At 50.6% G+C, this 19,598-nt stretch overlaps 1 protein-coding gene across 4 annotated transcripts in view; it reads left to right on the top strand.

Annotated features, from left to right (window-relative positions):
- LOC134430666 (protein CEPU-1) overlaps positions 1-19,598 on the top strand; it is a 394,229-nt gene that overhangs the window by 323,467 nt on the left and 51,164 nt on the right. For all 4 annotated transcript variants that reach the window (XM_063178488.1, XM_063178490.1, XM_063178489.1 and 1 more), the window contains one exon: positions 18,963-19,195. In XM_063178488.1, the coding sequence (XP_063034558.1) occupies positions 18,963-19,195 (233 nt within the window). The remainder of the gene's footprint in view (positions 1-18,962; positions 19,196-19,598) is intronic.

The following is a 19,598-nucleotide window of genomic DNA, read 5'->3' as shown; positions in this document are numbered from 1 at the left end:
TAGGTCACTTTTCCTTAACCCCTGCTATTGGACAATTTTGGATCCCCCTATACCCTACAAAATGGGCTGTTTTAGCTCATTCTGGTTAGAAGAGCCATCACTGGAACCCTTCACAGACCCCCACTAAAACCATCACTGTGCAACTCCAGAATGAGTCTTCTCTCTCACATCTGCCTCGCAGCCAGCCTGGGCACCTTAGCAAGCAAAGAGCTGAAATTATAAGAGCTGATATCCACTAAAGAGCTGATATCCCTTAAGCTTGCTAAGGTTGCCTGCAGCTAAGAGCAGCCTGGGTACTTGGACAGTCTGTCCCCAAAGAACTGAGCTATCCAGCCTGTGCTGCCTGCTCAGGGGCAAACCTGCCCAGCAGGGAACCGGCACAAGGCCTGTGCCTGGTGGAGATGGGATCTGTCCCAGAGAGGAGAGGTGCAGCTGGGCTGTGTCCCACTGTCACTCTGGGAGATGGATGCATGTTCTTATTAGGGCTTAGATCCCATCCGATGGGATGCAGCAATAAGGGCTGTGGGGATTGTGGCAACGCCTCATCCTCTGCCCTTCTCCAGGCACCTCAGGGCTTTCTGTTGCTGGAGGTAGAAAATGCAGAGAGCTGTCATGATCATAATGCTTCTCCAAAATCCCAGTGTCCTCATTCAGTCATTCCATGTCCAGGCTTTCCCCTGTGTTTCTTGGTGTCCGGTCTCCTTTTGTCACGGTGTGCTGCCGTGTGCACGTGGGTGGGTTTTGTGCTCTCAAGAGAAAATGTGGAAGGTAGAACAGCCAGAGAATGTGTTTTTGGAGATGCATCCTTGCCTGGATGCGGTGCTCCCTTCCCACCAGGTACCTGTCCACACCCACCCCTCTTGCTCTTCGTTCTGCAGCCATAGCCCCAGTGGGTTGGACTTTTGGATTGTGCTTTTGTAGACAAATCTCACAGCACAAGTGGCTGCACCTGGGAGAAAAACCTGGCTCTCTGCTTAATGCAGAAATCCCCTGGAACACCGGATGGCACCGTGGGATTATTCTCATTCTGAGCTGATGATGTGTCCATGCCTTGAAGCATGACAATTCCTGCTCCTTGTAATTCCTTTATAGCAAAAAAAAAAAGTCTAATCAAACTTAATAGTGACAAAACCAAGAGGATTCTGTGGAAATTAGTGTGAAATCCTATAGAAAAGGGGAAACAATGAAGCATCCCTGGTGGGATCCCACAGGTGAATTTTTCCACCCATGGGAAGGGTTTTATACTCCGGCTGCTTCGGCAGCACTTGCCCATAAGGTGTAATCCTAAATGATGCCACTTCAGGTGCTATTTTTATTCAGGAAAATGTCAAATCCTTTCTCAGAACTTAGTGACTTGTTGTCTTGGTAATTTCTTGCAGAAACAGGATCTATAAAAATCCCCTATTTTCTTGGCACTAGGCTTTTCTTGTCTATTTTGGATGTAAATATTTTTTACAATCGGGGGAAAAAAAAAGGTGGGGGGGCTGCTTTAATTCTACAAGTGGTGCAATTTTCCCCTAGAATGTCTCTTGGAGGATTGTGCACTCAGATTTATGGTCCTGGCCCAGTGTCCTTTGAAGCACAGTCCTTGTACACGCAGATTGTGTCTGCCCCATTCTCTCTTCATGCACTGGTTCCTAATCTGAATCCCAGCCCTTGGGAAGCTGGAAATCCAGCACTGAGCAGGGTTATATCCATTTGGAGTTGAGTGTGGTAGCATGGAGGGCAAACTATGCTGTTTAGTGGGAATTTAGAAGAAAATTTCCAACCAAAATGACATTTTCAACAACAAATAATCACTTTGGCGATGACTCACTTCCAAATTTTGGCAACTACAAGTAATTTGCAAATTAAAAGAACATAATCAAAGAGTGTTTCTGATAACACCAAGACGTTCTGCATTCAGGGGCTTGGGGCTGGTTCTGCATTGCTTCAGTCAGAAATCTCCACCCCAGAGTGGCTCCTGCCTGGTGGCTTCCCAGTGAGGCTCTGCCATGTCCTGGTGGGATTGGGAGCTCTGGGCAGGCCTGGTGGACACTTTCACAGGATCAGAAAGGTTGGAAAAGACCTCTAAGGTCATTGTGTGCAAGGATTAAGCCAGCACTGCCAGATCCACCACCAAACCCTGTCCCTGAGTCCATAAGGTGGTGATGGAGGAGGAAGAGCAGAGCCTTTGCTCCCACTGTGATCTGTACTGACATCTTGGGGTTTCTGCAAGATGCAAAAGGAATCTTTGAGGAGGGCACGGGGTCATTTTGGGATATTCCTGCCACCATCCAGGCTCCTGGGGTGCAATGCACTTTGAGTGAGATCCGAGGGAAAAGCAAGGCAGGAGCTGCACAGCCCTTCCTGGGAGAGAGGGAGATGATGAACAGCGTCTTCCCAATCACAACAAGATCCCCAGAGTCCAAAAGGAGCAAGGCTTGGGCATAAAAGCCAGAGCTGCCCTAATAAAACATTTACTGGGGTTTGGAGACCTGTGTGCTCCGCCACGGTGCATACATATTAAATGATCAAAGTTTCCATGCCTTCGGAGGAGCCGGTTGCTAATCTAATGCAACCCTTGGGCTTTGCTCACCACTGACTCTGCATGAAAGCAAATGCCGGCTCTGTTTTCCTATTTAAAAGATTTCTGAGCTAAGCCAGGCGGGTCACAGTTCAGGAAGCAATAGGATCTGGCCTCTTCAGGGCTTCAGCAAGGCTTGTTAGGGTTGGGATGGGTGAAAAACGTCAGTCGCTTGTTTTTAAAATTTTCAAAGTTTAATGGTAATAAAAATAGTAATATAGTTAGAGTAATAATAATTTGGACAATATGGATTAGGACAATATGAGTTACGGACAGTCTGGATGCCTCTTTCTGGGCAGCATAGGCCCAAAAATGGACCCACATTAACAGAGGATTAACCCTTAAAAACAGCAGCCTGTTGCATATTCATACACCTCATCCATGATGCATAAATTCCATTCAAACACAGGATTCTGTCTGGGCAGTGTCAGCTTCTTCCTCTGAATCCTGACAGCGTCTTCAGGGCTGAGCGAGCAGGAAGAAGTTCGTTTTTCCTGATAAGAGAGCAGAAAATTCTTTTTCTCTGAAAGATTCAGGTGTCCTGTGGTTGCTATCTCAGTGCGAGTCCTTTCTTTAAAAAAAAAAAAGTATCTTACATAGCATAGTTTCTATTTTAACATTATGTTATAACCTAAAACTATATTTAACACACTACTTAAGAAAATTAATACAGCATCACTTTCTAACACAAGACATATAATATTCATTTGAATATTTGCAAAAAGCCAATCATAAAATAGGCATTTTTCACGGGATGTATCCGGCTCCTTCTCTCAAGCCCTGTCTGTCTCTGACTCCTGCAGGCCAGCTTGCTGCTGCCATGGTCTCACTCCCTCCTCCTCCTCTGCTTGTCCCTCCCTTCCCTGAATCACTCTGTCCACATCCCATTGCCCGGCCCTGCCGACTTCTCAGCTCCCGGCCCGAGCGTTCAAGTGCTGCCGTTGGATTAAAACCAAAGGAAAGGGAGGAAAAAACCCAACCCAAACAATCCCACTCCCTCCGAATTTATAAAGCGAGCGCACTCGAGCTGGAATGTGCCGAGGAGGAAAAGCAAAACACAGAGCCCTCGGGGTGCTGTTTTTCAGAGTGATGCAGCCCTTTATTTGCCTGCCTCCACTTGTTTTAGCCGTGCAGGGAGGCAGGCAGGTAAAACCCTGGCTGGGTGCTGGTTCCTGGCCCTGGGGCCGGCTCAGAGCTCTGCAAACCTCCAGCTCTGCCATCATCTGTGCTGCTGCACAGCAAACACTTCACCTCCTTCTCATCACTGCTCCAGTGCTTTGGGACAGATGGGTTTGGTTTTCCACTTGGTTGCAGCATTTCTTCTGCTTCTCGAGTGTCTCCCGTGTCTTTCATGTAATTCCTTAACTAGTTTCCATTTACCGGCGGTCGCTTTCTTTTAAAGTACTTGAATCTGTTTGATCATCAACAAATTTCTCTTTCCATTCCTCTGATAAAAAATTAAATCTGGGCACTTTTTGAAGGCTTCCTGCCCACCCCCTTTTCTCTTCCTCCATCCCTGCTCAGTGGGGAATCAGTCCTTTTCTAGTGAAACGAAAATAAATAAAAATTAGAGTTCAAAGTGGGATATCTCCTCTTAAGCAGAAGAGGGGAAGAAGAAGGAAAAAAAGCCCCACCATATATTCTTACAGATGTGACATCAAAATGGAAAACTATAAAGGACATGTTTTCAAAGCCTTGTACAGGGACTGAGTTGGATCAGTAGGAAACAGGCAAAGTCTCTCTGGGTGCTTTGAAATCCTATCCCCAAGCCACCAAAGCTGTTGTTTTAGCTGGAGTGCTGGTGCTTCTCCACCTGCCAAAGCAGCTGGATGGGGAGCAGAGGCTGCTGCGGGCCCCATGTCACTACAGAGGGGTGGGAATGTGCATGGGACAGGAGAGTGACATCGTGGTGGGGTGCTGGCGTCCCCTGTGTCCTTGTGTCACCTTGGCACCTGCATCCATGTCTGCCAGCAGAGCCATCTCCTTCCTTGCTCACTGCAGAGGAGTTTTTGGGTGTGATGGGAGATGGAGCAGGGGAAAAGCATGGCCAGTGCCTTGGGAAGGGGTGGTACCCAGGGCAGGACAGAGCTGTGGGACATCAGCTCCTTCTGTGTCTTGGGGATGGCCACCATCATTCGGGCTGTGGGGGTGGGCAGTGAGAGCTGCTGGCTCTGCTGAGAGCTGCTGTGGCTGGGGAGGGGCTGCATCGGGACAGGGCTGAGTGTGGGGTCACCTCTGGGTTCCCACCAGCCTGGAATTGGGTTGGGATAACCCCCATGAGGCCGTGGAGCTGCAGTGTGGGCTGGGGGCTCCCCGGCAGTGGAGGAGCAGCTGGGCAGTCCTGCGGGGTGGCAGATGGATTAGCAGCTCTCTGTTGCCCAGGTAACTGCCTTTCCTCCCCTGAATCCTGATTATTTGGTTTCTCACCACCCGCCGTGGGGCCCTGCAAACTCATTCCACCCTTCCCAAACCCACAGGTGCTGTGGGCAGAGCAACTCCAGGCTCAGCTCCCTCCCTCCCCAAAGGGCTTTTTACCCTGTGGGCACAGTGGAGGCTGAGCCATCGTGTCCTGGGACCCTCTGAATGAGCCACAGTGGGGCTTGGAGCAGCCAGGACATTCCCCAGGGGTCCCATCCAGCCCAGTGGTTCTGCATAAAGGGTCCAGTGTGCTGGTGGTTGTTTCCTGCAGGCAAAGGCTCAGCAGCAGTTTGATTGCATTAATAGAAATTATAGGAGTTTCCAAATGCATGTGGAACCCCTTGGCTGCCCCAGGACGGAGGGAGCAGTATTGGGATGAAGTGGGTTGGTGCAAACCCAGCTCAGCTCCAGGTTTGGGTGTATCCAAGGTCAGCAGAGCATCTCTGCTGCAGGCAGAGTAGGAACAGGGACCAGCCCTGAGCTATCCAAGCCTGGATTGTGCATCTCTGTTGTCTAGGGAAGCTCATAACAGCCAGGAAAATGTCCCACAGCTCCCAGCAAGCAAAAGTGCAGGTGACTTGCACAGGCACAGGAGGCTTTAGGAGGTTGAATGATGTTTCAAACAGCAATTTTTCATCTGTCACTTCATCTCCTCCTGCACCTTCCCTGGGTTATCCTGAGCCCAAACTCCTTTTCCAAAGATTTTCTCCAACAAAACTCTCTCACCCCATCAGTTCCCTCAGTGCTCATGGAGCATCCTGGCTGTCTGATGTGGAATACAAATGTCTGCAGCCCGTGGCTGTGACATCCACGTGCTTTCAGGGACAGCACAGGCACCTGCCTGATGCAATCGATTATTTCTTTTGGGGAGGAGGAGCTGCAATTAATCTCTGCTTGTCTTTAGTGCTTTTTGTTGTCTTTCTGGCTGTTAAACTGCTCGTGTGGAAGGGAAGATGTACATATAATGGTGAAAACCTTGTCTGGGGAGGAGGCACCAGGAAACCTATGGCTTCTGGGGTGTTCCTGTTGTCCAATGTGTCTCTGGTGAGTGAAGAAGGAGATTTCTTGGTTTGGGCCACAGGGTGGGCTTGAGCCCGATGATGTGCTGAAGTTTTGAGGCCGATTGTCTCACTGTGAATCCCTGGCTCCTGCTCCATCACCTTGGATTAATTACAGTACAATGCAATATACATTTATATGGTGTCTGCACAAGTGTCTCAGGGCTTCTGCAATCTGAAAAATCTAATTAAGGTGCAGCCTCCAACATGAATGCTTATCACCGGGATGCGTGCAGCCAGCCGGGGGCAGCTGCCTCCCCGCCTCACCCAGAGCAGGATCCACACTCTCCTGGCATTATTAATTACTCAAAGCTTGGTGTCCGAGACACGATCGATACTGCAGCTCTGCAGAGATAGGAGAGACTGAGTGAGTGTGAGGGAGCTGGAGATAACCATCGGCCAGAAACGTGGTGGTGGAGCCTGTTCCTGCTTGGGAGGAGGAGGAGGAGGAGGAGGAAGAGAGGGAGGAGGAGTCTCTTTGCTGAGACGAGCACTTTGATGCTGGGATGTTACTCAGTGATGGAGAAGAACGTGGTTGATACTCACTGATGGAGAAGAACGTGTGTGATGTTCAGTCTTGGTTTGGAGAAGGTGCTGCCTTGGGGGTTGCGCTGCTGATGGACACAGCAGCATCACTGCAACACTCATTGGGCATTTTTATTTTCTTTCAGCAGCTGCTGGGAACGCCCTGAAGGGAGGGAGGGAGCACCACAAGTGTGGTGAGAACGTAAACAACCAGGGGAAAAGGGAAAGGAAATGTGAAGTGGCCCTTTAAATATGAGCCTCCAGAGCCCAGAGCCCAACTAGCTTTCCCTCAAGTATTCAAATGAGATTGCAGCATCAGATTGGTATGCATTAGGCTGGTCTCAATGAAAATTAACATGTAATTGCTTCAAATGAAGTAAGTGAGGAGGTAATCTGTTCTTAAATTGGATTCTCAGGATTTTGTGGTACCATAATGCAGCTGTGAAATGAAATATATTTTAAGGATGATGTCCTCAAGGGGAGAGGGAAGGATGGGGGTGTCTTTACTGGGAAGGGTCCTTTCCCTCCCTCCCTCTTTTATTTCTGGTCTCATTAGTGCTATTTTATAAATGAGGAGAGGGCTTTGGTACCATGGCATGGCTGGAGAAGGTCCCATTGCTTTGGCTCCATCGTGTTTCCTTCCTTGACATCCCTCCTGCTCCTCCCTTCCATTCCCTCTGGTTCCCCTCTTGCCTTGCTGTGTCAATGCCTCTCCAGGCTCTTCTGTCAGGCACAAGTCCCCACCCCATTGTGATGAGTCACATGGGAGTCATGAGAGGAGCACTTGAACTTGGTTTATGTAGCAAACCACCTCCTGGTTAGGCAGTGGGAGAAGATCTGGCTCTGTGCTCGGGTTTATGTGTCTGTGAGAAGCTGTGCAGGTTCTTGCTAGGGAGCTGCGTTCTCTGAGGAGGGATGTCAGGGCAAGAGGCACAGTTTAGCTTTTTCTCTCAGCTGTTTGTGCTCTTCTGCCAAGGAAGAATCACCCTGTGACGCAGCACAGCGCTGCAAGGCTTCAGGATTCATCTCCAAAGGCTTGGGATGCCCCACTCCTCCTACTCAGCCTTGAGTTGCTGGGACCGCCTCTCTATTTTAATTTTAAGGATTTGCTGCTTGTCCTTGTTCTGTCTCTCCCCATCTCTCCCCACCTGGCAGCAGAAGCATGACGAGCTCGTGGTGAAGATGCGCTTAGGAGCGTGAGGGAGAGCTGGTGTAGGAAGGTGGTGTGGTAACCTGCAATTATTCCCAGGCTAGAATTATAGAGATGGCATGGCATATATAGATATAGTATATATAGATAGAGAATATATAGATAGAGAATATATAGATAAAGAATAGATAGATGGATATATATATGGTATATATATGTACAATAGCAGCATATTTTTGCTACATGAAGTCGTGGCTGGCCCATCCCTGGAAGTGTCCAAGGCCAGAATTATAGAGATGGCATGGTATATATAGATATAATATATATAGATAGAGAATATATAGATAGTTAATAGGTAGATGGATATATATAGATATGGTATATATATGTACAATAGCAGCATATTTTTGCTTCATGAAGGCGTGGCTGCCCCATCCCTGGAAATGCCCAAGGCCAGGTTGGATGGGAACCTGGGATAGTGGAAGGTGTCCCAGCCCATGGCAGGGATAGAACAGGATGATCTTTAAGGTTCTCTCCAGCCCAAACCATTCCATGATCCTATCTAGACCCAGCTGGTCAGCAGAAGGCAGTGACAGTGCAAGCTCCCCAGAGCAGCTCTGCCAGTGCCTTGAAACCCTGATTCCTGATCTTGTGCCCTTCCCTGGGCAGGTTTCCTGTGTTATCCCCACCAGTGCCCTGCAGGCCTCTGTTCGCAGCTCCTCTCACCCCCTGCTCCTCCTCACAGAGCCCCCGGACTCGCAGCATCCTTCAGCAGCCTCCCGTTCCCTCCTCCATCCCCCTCTGCAGCCCTGGCAGAAAGCGTTCACCCCTCACCGCTCCTGTTTTGTGCCTCAACTTCTAAGGAAAAGCCACTTCAGTGATAATTTCCCACTTGTGATAAGTTAAGTGCATCGCTTCCTTTGGAATGCATTTTCAGTGCAGTTAAGCGCAGCAGTGCCTTGCCTGCGTGCGCAGTTAAACGCGCTCCTTTGCAGCCCGTTGGGGTGGATGGCATCGCTTTATTCCAGGGCCATTAGTGTCACTTGGCAAAGCAGAACCGGGATTTATTCCGGGGCACAGCTCGTAATTGGGCGAGTTCAGCGCTGTTCAGGCAGCGCAGCGTGCAGGAGGAGAGCTGGAGCTGCTGGGGGGGCTGCAGGATGGGGAGCTGGGGTGAGTTGAGGGACTCAGCCCGGGACTAGTAGGTGATAAAGAGCGTGTTTTCTAGAGAGAAGCGCAGAGCAAGGAGAGAGATCCCTGTTCTTTTGGAGGCAGAGAGAGAAAACAACTTCTCTGCGCTGGCTGCTGGCAGTGCAGCCTGCAGGAAGAGAGCTGGAGCTGCTGGGGGGGCTGGAGGATGGGGAGTTGGGGTGATTTGAGTGGCTCAGCCCGGGACTAGTAGGTGGTAAAGAGCATTTTTTCTAGACAGAAGCGCAGAGCAAGGAGAGAGATCCCTGTTCTTTTCGAGTCAGAGAGAGAAAATAATTTCTCTGCACCTCCTCAGATGAGGAGACCTTGTTTGCAAGGGTTTACACTGCTCTGTAATGTTTGAGAGGAGAGGATGAGATCATCAGGGAGTTATTTTCTTCCCGTGGCATTTTCCACACCTCTTTTTGAAGCTGCCAGAGCTTGGTGCTGGGCTGGGCTGATGGAGTGAGGATCCTTCTGTAGGCAACCCTGGAAGACTGCCAGGGGAGGGGTGGCTTTGCCTGCTGGCATCCAGGAGCCTCCCGTTCATTACTTGGGCTTTGGGAATGCAGAAAAAGGAGAAAATCCCGAGGAATAACTGTCCCACAGCTCAGCACAGGATCCCTCCAATGGCCTCCCTGGTGGTACCCTGTCAGGATCTCTAGCTGGTCAGAATGACCCTGAGAAAAGTTGGAAAGTCTCTTTTCCCAGCCCAGCGCTTGAAGAAGGAGTCAGGGCTCTTCAGTTCTCATTCTCAAGGTTGTTTATTGTTTCTTATCTATAAAAAATTTTCTCCTGCCCTGCCAAGGTCCATCCAGCAGGACAGTTCCAGGCACTCTGCCTGCCCCCAGGGCAGTGTTATCTCTTTATACTAAAAACTACGTGTACAATGTTTACAATTACTTTCCAATACCTATCACCTATGTTAGACAGTGAGCTTCTACTCTAAACCAATCCAAAAGTGCCACCATCACAGCAGAAGATGGAGGCCAAGAAGAAGGAGAAAGGCTGGACACGCCCAGATCCCTCCATCTTGCTCCCTGAACCTCCATTCTAAAAACCCCAAAATCTACTTTTCCACCCCATGATAACTTCACTATTATTCTACCTAAACTGTTGTGGCTTGCTGATTTTCATATAAGGTTGGTAATTTGCTCCATGGGTCATAATCGAAACCACAGGGGCATTTTGGGCTCTGTGCCAGGGTCTCTGAGACCCCTGGCAGGGGTCCTGGCCATCCTGAGCAGCCAGAGGGATGTCCTGGGTCCTGACAGTGCCCATGTCATTTGTGTCCCCACACAGCTGCCCACAGGCTTTTTGGTGCTGGTGTCACCCTGTGTCTGGTGCCATTAGCACTTCTGGAGGGCACCCAGGCAGATTGGCCAGGAACACACTCCAGTGGTGCCCCAGGGAGCCAGCCACAGCCTGGGTTAGGGACTTCCTGCCATGCCTGCTGCCCTCATTGATGTTTTGTGGCATGCTCCGAGATGCTGAGATGGAAGATGCTATAGATGTGCAGAGCCCTGTGGTTAGCAGAGACAATAGGAGGATAAATAGAAAGGCTGGATGAGCCGAGCACGGGACTTGGAAAGGTGCTGGTGCACTGCTGCATTGCAGAGAGATAAAGACTTTTCCAGACGAGCCATCCCTGCCGGCTGCATCGCGATCTGCCCGCTCTGCAGCAGCCCTGGGGCCGGCACAGGGCTCTCCCAGCCCTGCAGGATGCACACAGAGGTGCTCACAGAGGTGCTCACAGGATGCACACAGAGGTGCACACAGGATCCCAGGACTGCAGGATGCACACAGAGGTGCTCACAGAATCTGAGGACAGCAGGATGCACACAGAGGTGCACACAGAGGTGTTCACAGGATCCCAGCATTGCTGGATGCACGCAGAGGTGTTCACAGGATGCACACAGAGGTGCTCACAGGATGCACACAGAGGTGCTCACAGAACCCCAGCACTGCAGGATGCACACAGAGGTGCACACAGAGGTGCACACAGGATGCACACAGAGGTGCACACAGGATGCACACAGAGGTGCTCACAGGATCCCAACATTGTTGGATGCACACAGAGGTGCTCACAGGATCCCAGGACTGCAGGATGCACACAGAGGTGTTCACAGGATGCACACAGAGGTGCTCACAGAATCCCAGCACTGCAGGATGCACACAGAGGTGCTCACAGAATCTAAGGACAGCAGGATGCACACAGAGGTTTTCACAGGATCCCAGCATTGCTGAATGCACACAGAGGTACTCACAGAACCCCAGCACTGCAGGATGCACACAGAGGTGCACACAGGATGCACACAGAGGTGTTCACAGAATCCCAGCACTGCAGGATGCACACAGAGGTGCTCACAGAACTCCAGCACTGCAGGATGCACACAGAGGTGCTCACAGGATGCACACAGAGGTGCTCACAGAATCTGAGGACAACAGGATGCACACAGAGGTGTTCACAGGATGCACACACAGGTGTTCACAGAACCCCAGCACTGCAGGATGCACACAGAGGTGCTCACAGGATCCGTGCCTGCTCCCCACCCTGCCTGATGCTCAGTCAGCAGGAGCTCCAGCTCTTTTTGCAGCTCTTCTTCCCTTCCCAGTCCGGTTTCCTCCTGTTTCCTTGGCATGTGCCAATAGCCGTGTCTGAGGCAGCGCACTGGGAGTTGTTTGCAGTTCTGCAAATCCCGGGCAGTGAACCAAGGCGGATCTTTTTGAGCCCAGTATTATTATTAATGTAATTAGTGTGAATCATTTGCATGTATAAACTTTCAATTGAGGAGATCAGGTACTTTATAAACATGAGTTAACTCACACTCCCTGGCAAGGAGGTGCCAGATATCTATAAAGACTTGCAGAGGGCAGGAATGAAGGGCAGGAACTTGCATGGGCCAGTGGGAAATGCAGGACCTCACAGTCCAGGGCCCTGAACCCCTCTGCAACAACCAACATGGAGCTGTCTGGGCAGGGAAGAGAGGGGGAAGCACAAAGGGGTTTTATTTTCCACTTCTGAGCATTCTTTTTGACCAGCTCAATGTTATTTTGAAGGGGCACTGATCCAAGGGTGCCTCCTCACCCTGCAGCCTTTGGAGAGGCTCTGGCTGCTGCAGGGGGCACAGAAGGAAGGCGCCAGCCCCAGCAGGGACCCCCCTTTCCTGGCAGACCCCATGGCTGAGTTAATCATTGGGTCAGCTCCTGCCTGGCAGGAACCAGGCTGCCCATGCAGGGAAGAGCACCGTGAGCCACTCTGTGCTGTGAAAAGCTCCTCGGGCTGTGTCTTTGGTGGTGTCACATCAGTGGGAGCTCCAGGGATGCCCTCCAGCCAAACTCACAGTGAGGGCCAGGATGACTGGGCTGGTCCTGGGGAGCAGGTGAGGACAGGAATGCCAAGAACCTGATCACAGCCACTCACCCCAGCAGGGCTGAGCCTCCAGCCCCCATCAGAGTCCCTGACTGAGCACTGGGGGCTTTCAGCAGTACCAAACCTACGGATATTTTAATCCAACAGTTCACTGTGAATGTCTCCTGCTCCTTGCCTGTGACTAGCACATCCAGCCTTACCATCCAATCTCCATGGCCTGAGCTGGGTGTCCCTATTTCAGCAGAATGGGATTATTGCTGGGGGAGCACACGCCGTTCCCCACGTGTGTGGGTGCTCTCAGTGCGTGCTGTGTGGGGTTGGTGTGCAGGGCAGCACTGGCCAGCCCTGTGGATGTGAGCAGACAGCACTGCAGGGAGGCTGTGTGAGCAAACACAGGCTGGGTGTGCACAGAAAGGGAGCAGATGCTGTAAATCCTGCTGGAGAAGGGCTGGACTGGGAGAAATTGCTGGTGCGTGACTTAGCCCAATGCAGCAGAGAGAGCAAAACCAGACTGTGTTGTAACAATGAGAGATTTGGCTTGATATTTATTAGTTAAAAAGCTTCCAGACCATGTTCTGTGTGATAGCCACACCTCAGGCTGTCCATGGCATGGGCATGCCAGCCTTACAGGATTGTGGGCAGTGCCTGTCCCAGGGAGCATGGCACAATCTGGCCCCAGCTTTCCCTGTGCCCAAGAATTGATGGCCAAAATTCTCTCCTAAACATCATAGGAAAGTCTGTGAGACTGTGCCTGACTGGGATTGAGTTGTTCACAGCCCGGCCTTTAATTAATCCTAATAAATAACAATAAAATGTGATAATCACAGAAATAAATCTGAAGATGTGGAGCTCTGCCTCGGGCGGCGGGCTGGTTTAGTTGATCATTTATAGCTTGGCTGGCAGTGCAGAGGCTGGAAGGTGATGCCTGGGATATGAGAAACTGGGAACAAGGCAGGCCCAGAGCATCCTGTCATCTTACCCAGCCTCAGTGGGAGGATTTGTACCCAATTTTAAGATAAACCCCAAATTTATTCCCGATCTCCAGCTCGGTTTATCTCATAGCAGACAAAACGTTGCTGGTGTGGGATTGATTAAAAATCTGGAAGTGTGCGGGAGTGGCTGAGTTGGACTGGGAAGAAAATGAAAAGATATCTGGGGATGCTTGATGGTGGATGTGGCACTTGGGGACATGGCTTAGGGGTGGGCTTGGCAGTGCTGGGTTAATGCTTGGACTCAATGGTCTTAAAGGTTTTTTCCAACCTAAAGATTTAAGGTCAATGCCATTGTGAAATTCCACCAAGTGGCCAGGATTTAGGAAGGTGGTTTCTCTAGGGTGGGCATGCCATGAAAATTAGGGGGTGGTGGAAGGAGAATTGAGCCTGGGGAGGGTCAGTTTGGTCACAGCCCAGGCTGGGCCTCCACATTTGATGGGGTGAGCCAGGCTTAGCCTCGTTCTGCCTCCCCATGATGGAGCTTGTACCTTGATAATTGCAATGAAAGCAGCAATCAGGTTGGTAATTTTGCTGAGCTCTTTTCAGTTCTAATTAACATTATTCATTTCTTGTGTGTCCTGCTGGGTTGAGACAATCTGTGCTCTCCAGCCCAGCCCTCTGGAACACCAGCAATCTGCATAAGAGGCAACAAAAAAAGTGTTGTGTGCCAATTACTACACTTCAGTAATTAAAAACCTCCTTCCCCCCACTGCCTGCCCACCTCCTCTCATGTCATTTTTTTGTGTGCAAACTCGAGAAAGCAAAGAGAGAAATTTAGGAGGGCACGTCACTGCTGGTGCGTGCCATCTGTGGCTGCTCTGGAGTCGCAGGGAGGTGCTGGGGACGCAGGACGGGTGGGATCAGTGGTCAGGGAACTCAGCCTCAGCACCCTGCTGATTGTTTATTCCTGGTACTTGTTTACGAGGCTGTTTTGTCCCCACTGATGGCTTTGTTGGCATTTTCAGCCGTCTGTGTGCTCACTGGCAGAATCCTTGTGCTGTTGCTTTCCCTCTTCTAATTTGTCTTTGAGTGCTGTCCCTACGGCCAGGTGGGCAGTTGGCTGCACCTGTGGGGCCCCGTGGATGCATGAGCTGAACCCTCAGGCTGTGGAAATGTTTGGGAATACCAGTTTGGGAGAAAGTGGCCAGTCCCTAATGGACCAACTTGATAGAACAGGGTGGATAACAAAGCCTGGAAATTTTGGCTGTGGGAGATGTTTACAGATCTGGGAAAGGGCAGCTCCACCCTGTATCCTGTCGCTATAGGACATGAAAAAACACAAGCTCACACCGCTGTTCTCAAGGTGAAGAAAAAAGGGAAGTTTATTTTCTGATTCCAACATTTATAGTTTTCCAAGAGTGACAGCGGATTGGAGGGTGACAGTGCCACCTCTCCAATGACACTGGACAGACCAACAGTCCATCAACTTTCTCCTCCTCCATAAAGGAATGCAAAACAATGAGTTATTTACAGAAAGTGTGTGAGAAAGTTCACTACAAGAATGTCAACATCAGAAGGCCTAGAAAATCTTAAAAAAACAGGGTGACATCATTCCTTTGCACCCACCACACATCATTAATTTGGGAGGGCAGGTGGGTTGGGACAGGTGAGGAGGACGGAGATTCACAGTTCTCTCATCTTTACTCAGTGCATGTAAATGTCTAAAATGCCCCAATTTGTGGTCATTTTGAGATGCCCTCAGAGTCCTCAGGGAGCAGAGGGGCTGGTGCAGCATGAGGATCTTCATCTCTCTATAAACCATCCCTGCCTGGCCCAGGATGCTGTAGCAGTGATGAGTTAGGCAGTGCTCCCCTCTGCCAGAGGAGAAACCCCAAGGCTTGAGACTCCGGGTTTATTGGGAAGGAAACAGCAGAGGGAGGCAGCAGAATCCAGAGCAGCATCATCTCCACCTTGTGCTCGCACACAGCAGTTTTTCATCTTCTTGCAGGAGAAGTCCTTGCTGTCTGAGCAGGAGTGGAACAAGGATTAAGAGTCTTGAGAGAGAAAATTACCTCATCTGTGCTTAATTGTTTTTAGATCATCTTTTTGGAGGCAAGCAGTGCTTTCCGGCACCCCAAGGACCTCTCCCTCCCCTCCTTCCCTGGCACATCCTGGGCTGAGAGGGAAAGTGAGAGCTTCCAGCGAGGTGGAGGAGGCATCCCAGGGCTTCGCACTTTGCCAGGAGCAGGGTGGAAGGACGGGAGGCTGCGGGCTCGGCGGTGGCTTTGCTCTCCACCTGTGCCTGGAGGGTGGCTTGCTGGCCAAAGCCAAAGGGTTTCTGCTCGGCTGCCCATGCGTGGGAGAGGAGGCTTCCATCCCTGCACCGGGCTGCTGGAGACAGGAGCTGCTGGAGGAGGGAACGAGGAGCAGATGGAGGGGCTGGAAGAGCATCGGGTCGCTGTGATGAGCCTCGGCCACGGCAACCCTGACTGGTGCTTGTGCGAGGAGGAGGAGGAGGAGAAGGAAGGGGCTGGAGGGGATGGAGGGGATGGAGGAGCAGGAGGGGCTGGAGGGGATGGAGGAGCAGGAGGGGCTGGAGGAGCAGGAGGGGCTGGAAAGGCAGGAGGAACAGGAGGGGCTGGGGGAGCAGAAGGGGCTGGAGAGGCAGGAGAAGCTGGAGGGGCAGGAAGGGCTGGAGGGGCAGGAGGGGCTGCAGGGGATGGAGGAGCAGGAGGGGCTGGAGGGACTGGAGGAAGAGGAGGGGCAGGAGGGGCTGCAGGGGTTGGAGGGGCTGGAGGGGCAGGAAGGGCTGGAGGGGAAGGAGGAATAGGAGGGGCAGGAGGGGCAAGAGAGGTAGGAGGAACAGGAGGAACAGGAGGAACAGGAGGGGCTGGAGGGACTTGAGGAGCAGGAGAGGATGGAAGAGCAGGAGGAGCAGAGTGCTTGGAAGCAGCTCAGGAAGGAGCACAACTGCCAATCCCTAAATAGCCCAGTGCATCCAGAGGTCAAAGCCCCTCTTTCCCAGGAGCCGTGCTGTGCTATATTATATATATATATATTTATTTATTTATATATATATATGTAGGCTCAGGAGCTTTAAGAGGCAGGGAAGAATACAAAGTACCAGCTTGAAGCTTGCCGATCCCAGGGACAGGGAAGCGTGTCTGGATGATAAGGAGAGATTGTGCCCGCGTGCTGTGAAGGGCGACAGCACTTATTTCACTGTTGCCTCATGCGTTACCTGAGCCCCGTTGCTTTTCAAAAGCACTTAAATGCCCATGTGATAGAGGGAATGCTTGGATTGCACACTGTCTGGCTCCATTATTATCCAAGGATCTCCAAGCTGATGCATTTCATAAAGGATACTGGCGTGGAGGAGGAGAAGGGAAATAAATATTTTTAGTTCTGCCTGCTTACAATTCCTCAAGGTAATGTCTGCAGAGGGGATTGGGTGAGAAATTCAAGTCATGTCTGGTTTCTCATCACCCAGCCCTGGACACCCCTGTGTTTGTGCAGAACCACCACCACAGGAGCCTATTTCATGGTACCAGAGCCAAACACCAAATAACCACTTCATTTTATTCGTGCCCCATAGGTCTGAGCTACCAGCAGAGCTGAGATTTGGAGTTCAATATACTAAACCCATCCTCTGGGAAGAAATCTCCAGTTTAATTCAACTTGTGCAGCTAAACTCTCAGGCCTTTCACTCAAGCTGTAATGCAGCTGAGAGCAAGAGCCAAGTTCTTGGTGTTCAGCCCAGACTGAATCTATTGCTTTTTTAAATGTAGATCATAAAAATCTGTTCACATTTAATTTATTATTATCGTAATATCATTATGGAACAGTAGTAAAATGGTTTAATTTATTGGCTGTTTTTCACACCAGGGAGGGAGGATGGAGCAGGAGTTGGGTACTGGCAACTCAGGGGTGTCCTGTGCTGCAGACAACACATCTTATGCACGTTTCCTCTGTCACCCCCAACCCCCAAAATCTGTGTGTTGAGGCTGGGTGGGTTATTTTGGCTTCTCCTGTAATCACTGGGGCCAAAAAGGTTCCAAAAAGAGGCTGAATGAGATGAGACAGCTTGTCCCCAGGTGGGTTCCTCTGTCTTCCCTGGCATCAGTAATGGACACGGGAAGAGAAGTCTTCCATCACAGGGTCATTAAGGTTGGAAAAGCCTCTAAGATCAGTCCAACCATTCCCCTGTACTGCCAGGTCCTCCACGAATCCATGTCCCCAAGTGCCACATCTATGGGACTTCTAGATCCCTCCAGTGACTTCAGCACAGCCCTGGGCTTGACCACCCTTTCAGTGAAGAAATATTCAATCTAAATCTTGCCTGGTGCAACTTGAGGCCATTTCCTCTTGTCCTATTGCTTGTTACTGTTCAGAAAATGTACATCCCCACCCAAAGGGGGCTGTAAGGACCCCCAGTAAGGACACAGCTCACCCAGAGAAAGGGCACACTCGCTAAAGTGTCCAAGACAAGTCCACATGCCACAGATACACCATCCTTGCCATTAGCTCCCCTGTCAGCGCAGTCTGGCACGTGGAGCCCATTAAGTCCCTCACATTCCTTGAAGTCACCCTGAGTGAGACATCCCAGAGGCTGCTGGGCTCCCTCTCAGTGCCTCTGAAGTTAATTTTCATCCCAGCCACTGCACAAGTAATGAAGTAGTTTGGGGGAGAATATAAACAGTGGATCTTAGGCTGAGTGGTTTTATGAAGGGACATTATGTTATGGGGCCAGCATCCAGCAAAGTGTGGCCAAATCCCAATGGCTCCGTAATCCCAAAATTTCTCAGGCAGAAGCAGGGGTTTAGCTGGCTGTGGGGGCTGCAAGTTTCTGCATTTAGAGAACTTCTTGATGCTTTGAGGACTCAAACCTGACTTGGGGACATGGGGATGGGGGGTTGCAAGGCTGGCAGAGACCTTTGGGAGGAGCAAGACTGATCCCAGCTAATGTTGACAGGAAAGTAATCTCCTTCAGGATCAAAATAATTTCTAGGTTTGCACTGTGTTGTCTCTGGGGGGAACTCAGGTGCTTATTGAGGCTGAATGTAGAGGATTTCTACTTCCAAAACATCCCTGGATAAGTGAAATGCTCAGCTCACAAGTGAGGGAGGTGCAGTGGAGCAGGTGATGGGTATGGAAGGAAAAGTTGACAGAGGGGACAAATGGTCAGATGTTCAAGGTTTCTCTTTAGAGGTGTGTGTCAAAGATGGCTTTCTCCAAAGATAAATTTTCCTTGCTCCTTTGTCAAGCAGCACAAGCTTTCCCAGCATCACTTTGCATCTCTTTGTGTGGCTGCAGGGATGTGAAGGTCTGCAGAGAGAATGACAGGTGATGGATTTGGGCAGGAAGTTAACAACCTGCCCCCCCCAAAAAAGTGTGGACTCGGGATGGAGGCTTGGGCTCAGCTCTGTTTGTCTGGGAGTTTGCAAAAGAATAAATTGGAATGGAGGAGTGAAAGGCTGGTATTGGGTGGCTCTGACTTCCGTGCATCTGAAAACTCTGTGAAGCTGTTGGTCAAATCTCTGGAGCTGCTGGTTTAGATGGATATTGGTGCCCTGAGCACTGCAGGAAAAGCTCTGACCTTGTCCCTTTTGGACACTGAACGCTCTTGGTCTCTGAAAGTGCTGCTGACAGCAAAGCTAAAAATAGTGCCAGGAGGACCAGGAGGGCTGGAGGGGAGGGAGGGAGAGCGCCCAGGAGCAGCACACTGATGGGTCACCTCTGTGTCTCTCCCCAGGTGCTCCGTGGACAACCGGGTGACCCGGGTGGCCTGGCTGAACCGCAGCAGCATCCTCTATGCCGGCAATGACAAGTGGTGCTTGGACCCTCGGGTGGTGCTCCTGGCCAACACCAAAACCCAGTACAGCATCCTGATCCAGGATGTGGACGTGTACGATGAGGGCCCCTACACCTGCTCCGTGCAGACAGACAATCACCCCAAGACATCGCGTGTCCATCTCATCGTGCAAGGTAAGAAAAGGGAGTTTTCTTGTGGAGGGCTTGGGACTTTGCTTTCTGATCCTTTTGCCTTGGTGTTTTCTCATCCCATTGCTCCTATGCTGAGCATTTGACACAGCTTGGTGCAGAAGTAGAGTCTGATCCACAAGCTTGGATTGTCCCAAGCTGGGTAATGACTTTCACAGAATCATAGAACCTGATGAGTTCTCTGGACCCACAAGGATCCACAAGGATCATGGAGTCCACTCCTGGCCCTGCACAGCACTATACCCAAGTCACCATATCTCTGAGGGTGTTCTCCAAATGCTTCTTGAATTCTGTCAGGCTTGGTTTTATCCATCTTTGCTGACATAATCCCAGGGCTCTGCTACAGGCTATAGATATAGCCATCCTTGCCATTAGCTCCCCTGTCAGT

Source organism: Melospiza melodia, chromosome 29 (assembly GCF_035770615.1).
Source record: "Melospiza melodia melodia isolate bMelMel2 chromosome 29, bMelMel2.pri, whole genome shotgun sequence".
Taxonomy (NCBI): Eukaryota; Metazoa; Chordata; class Aves; order Passeriformes; family Passerellidae; genus Melospiza; species Melospiza melodia.
Note: the sequence above shows the minus strand (reverse complement) of the source record. Positions and strands in the feature narration are given on the sequence as shown.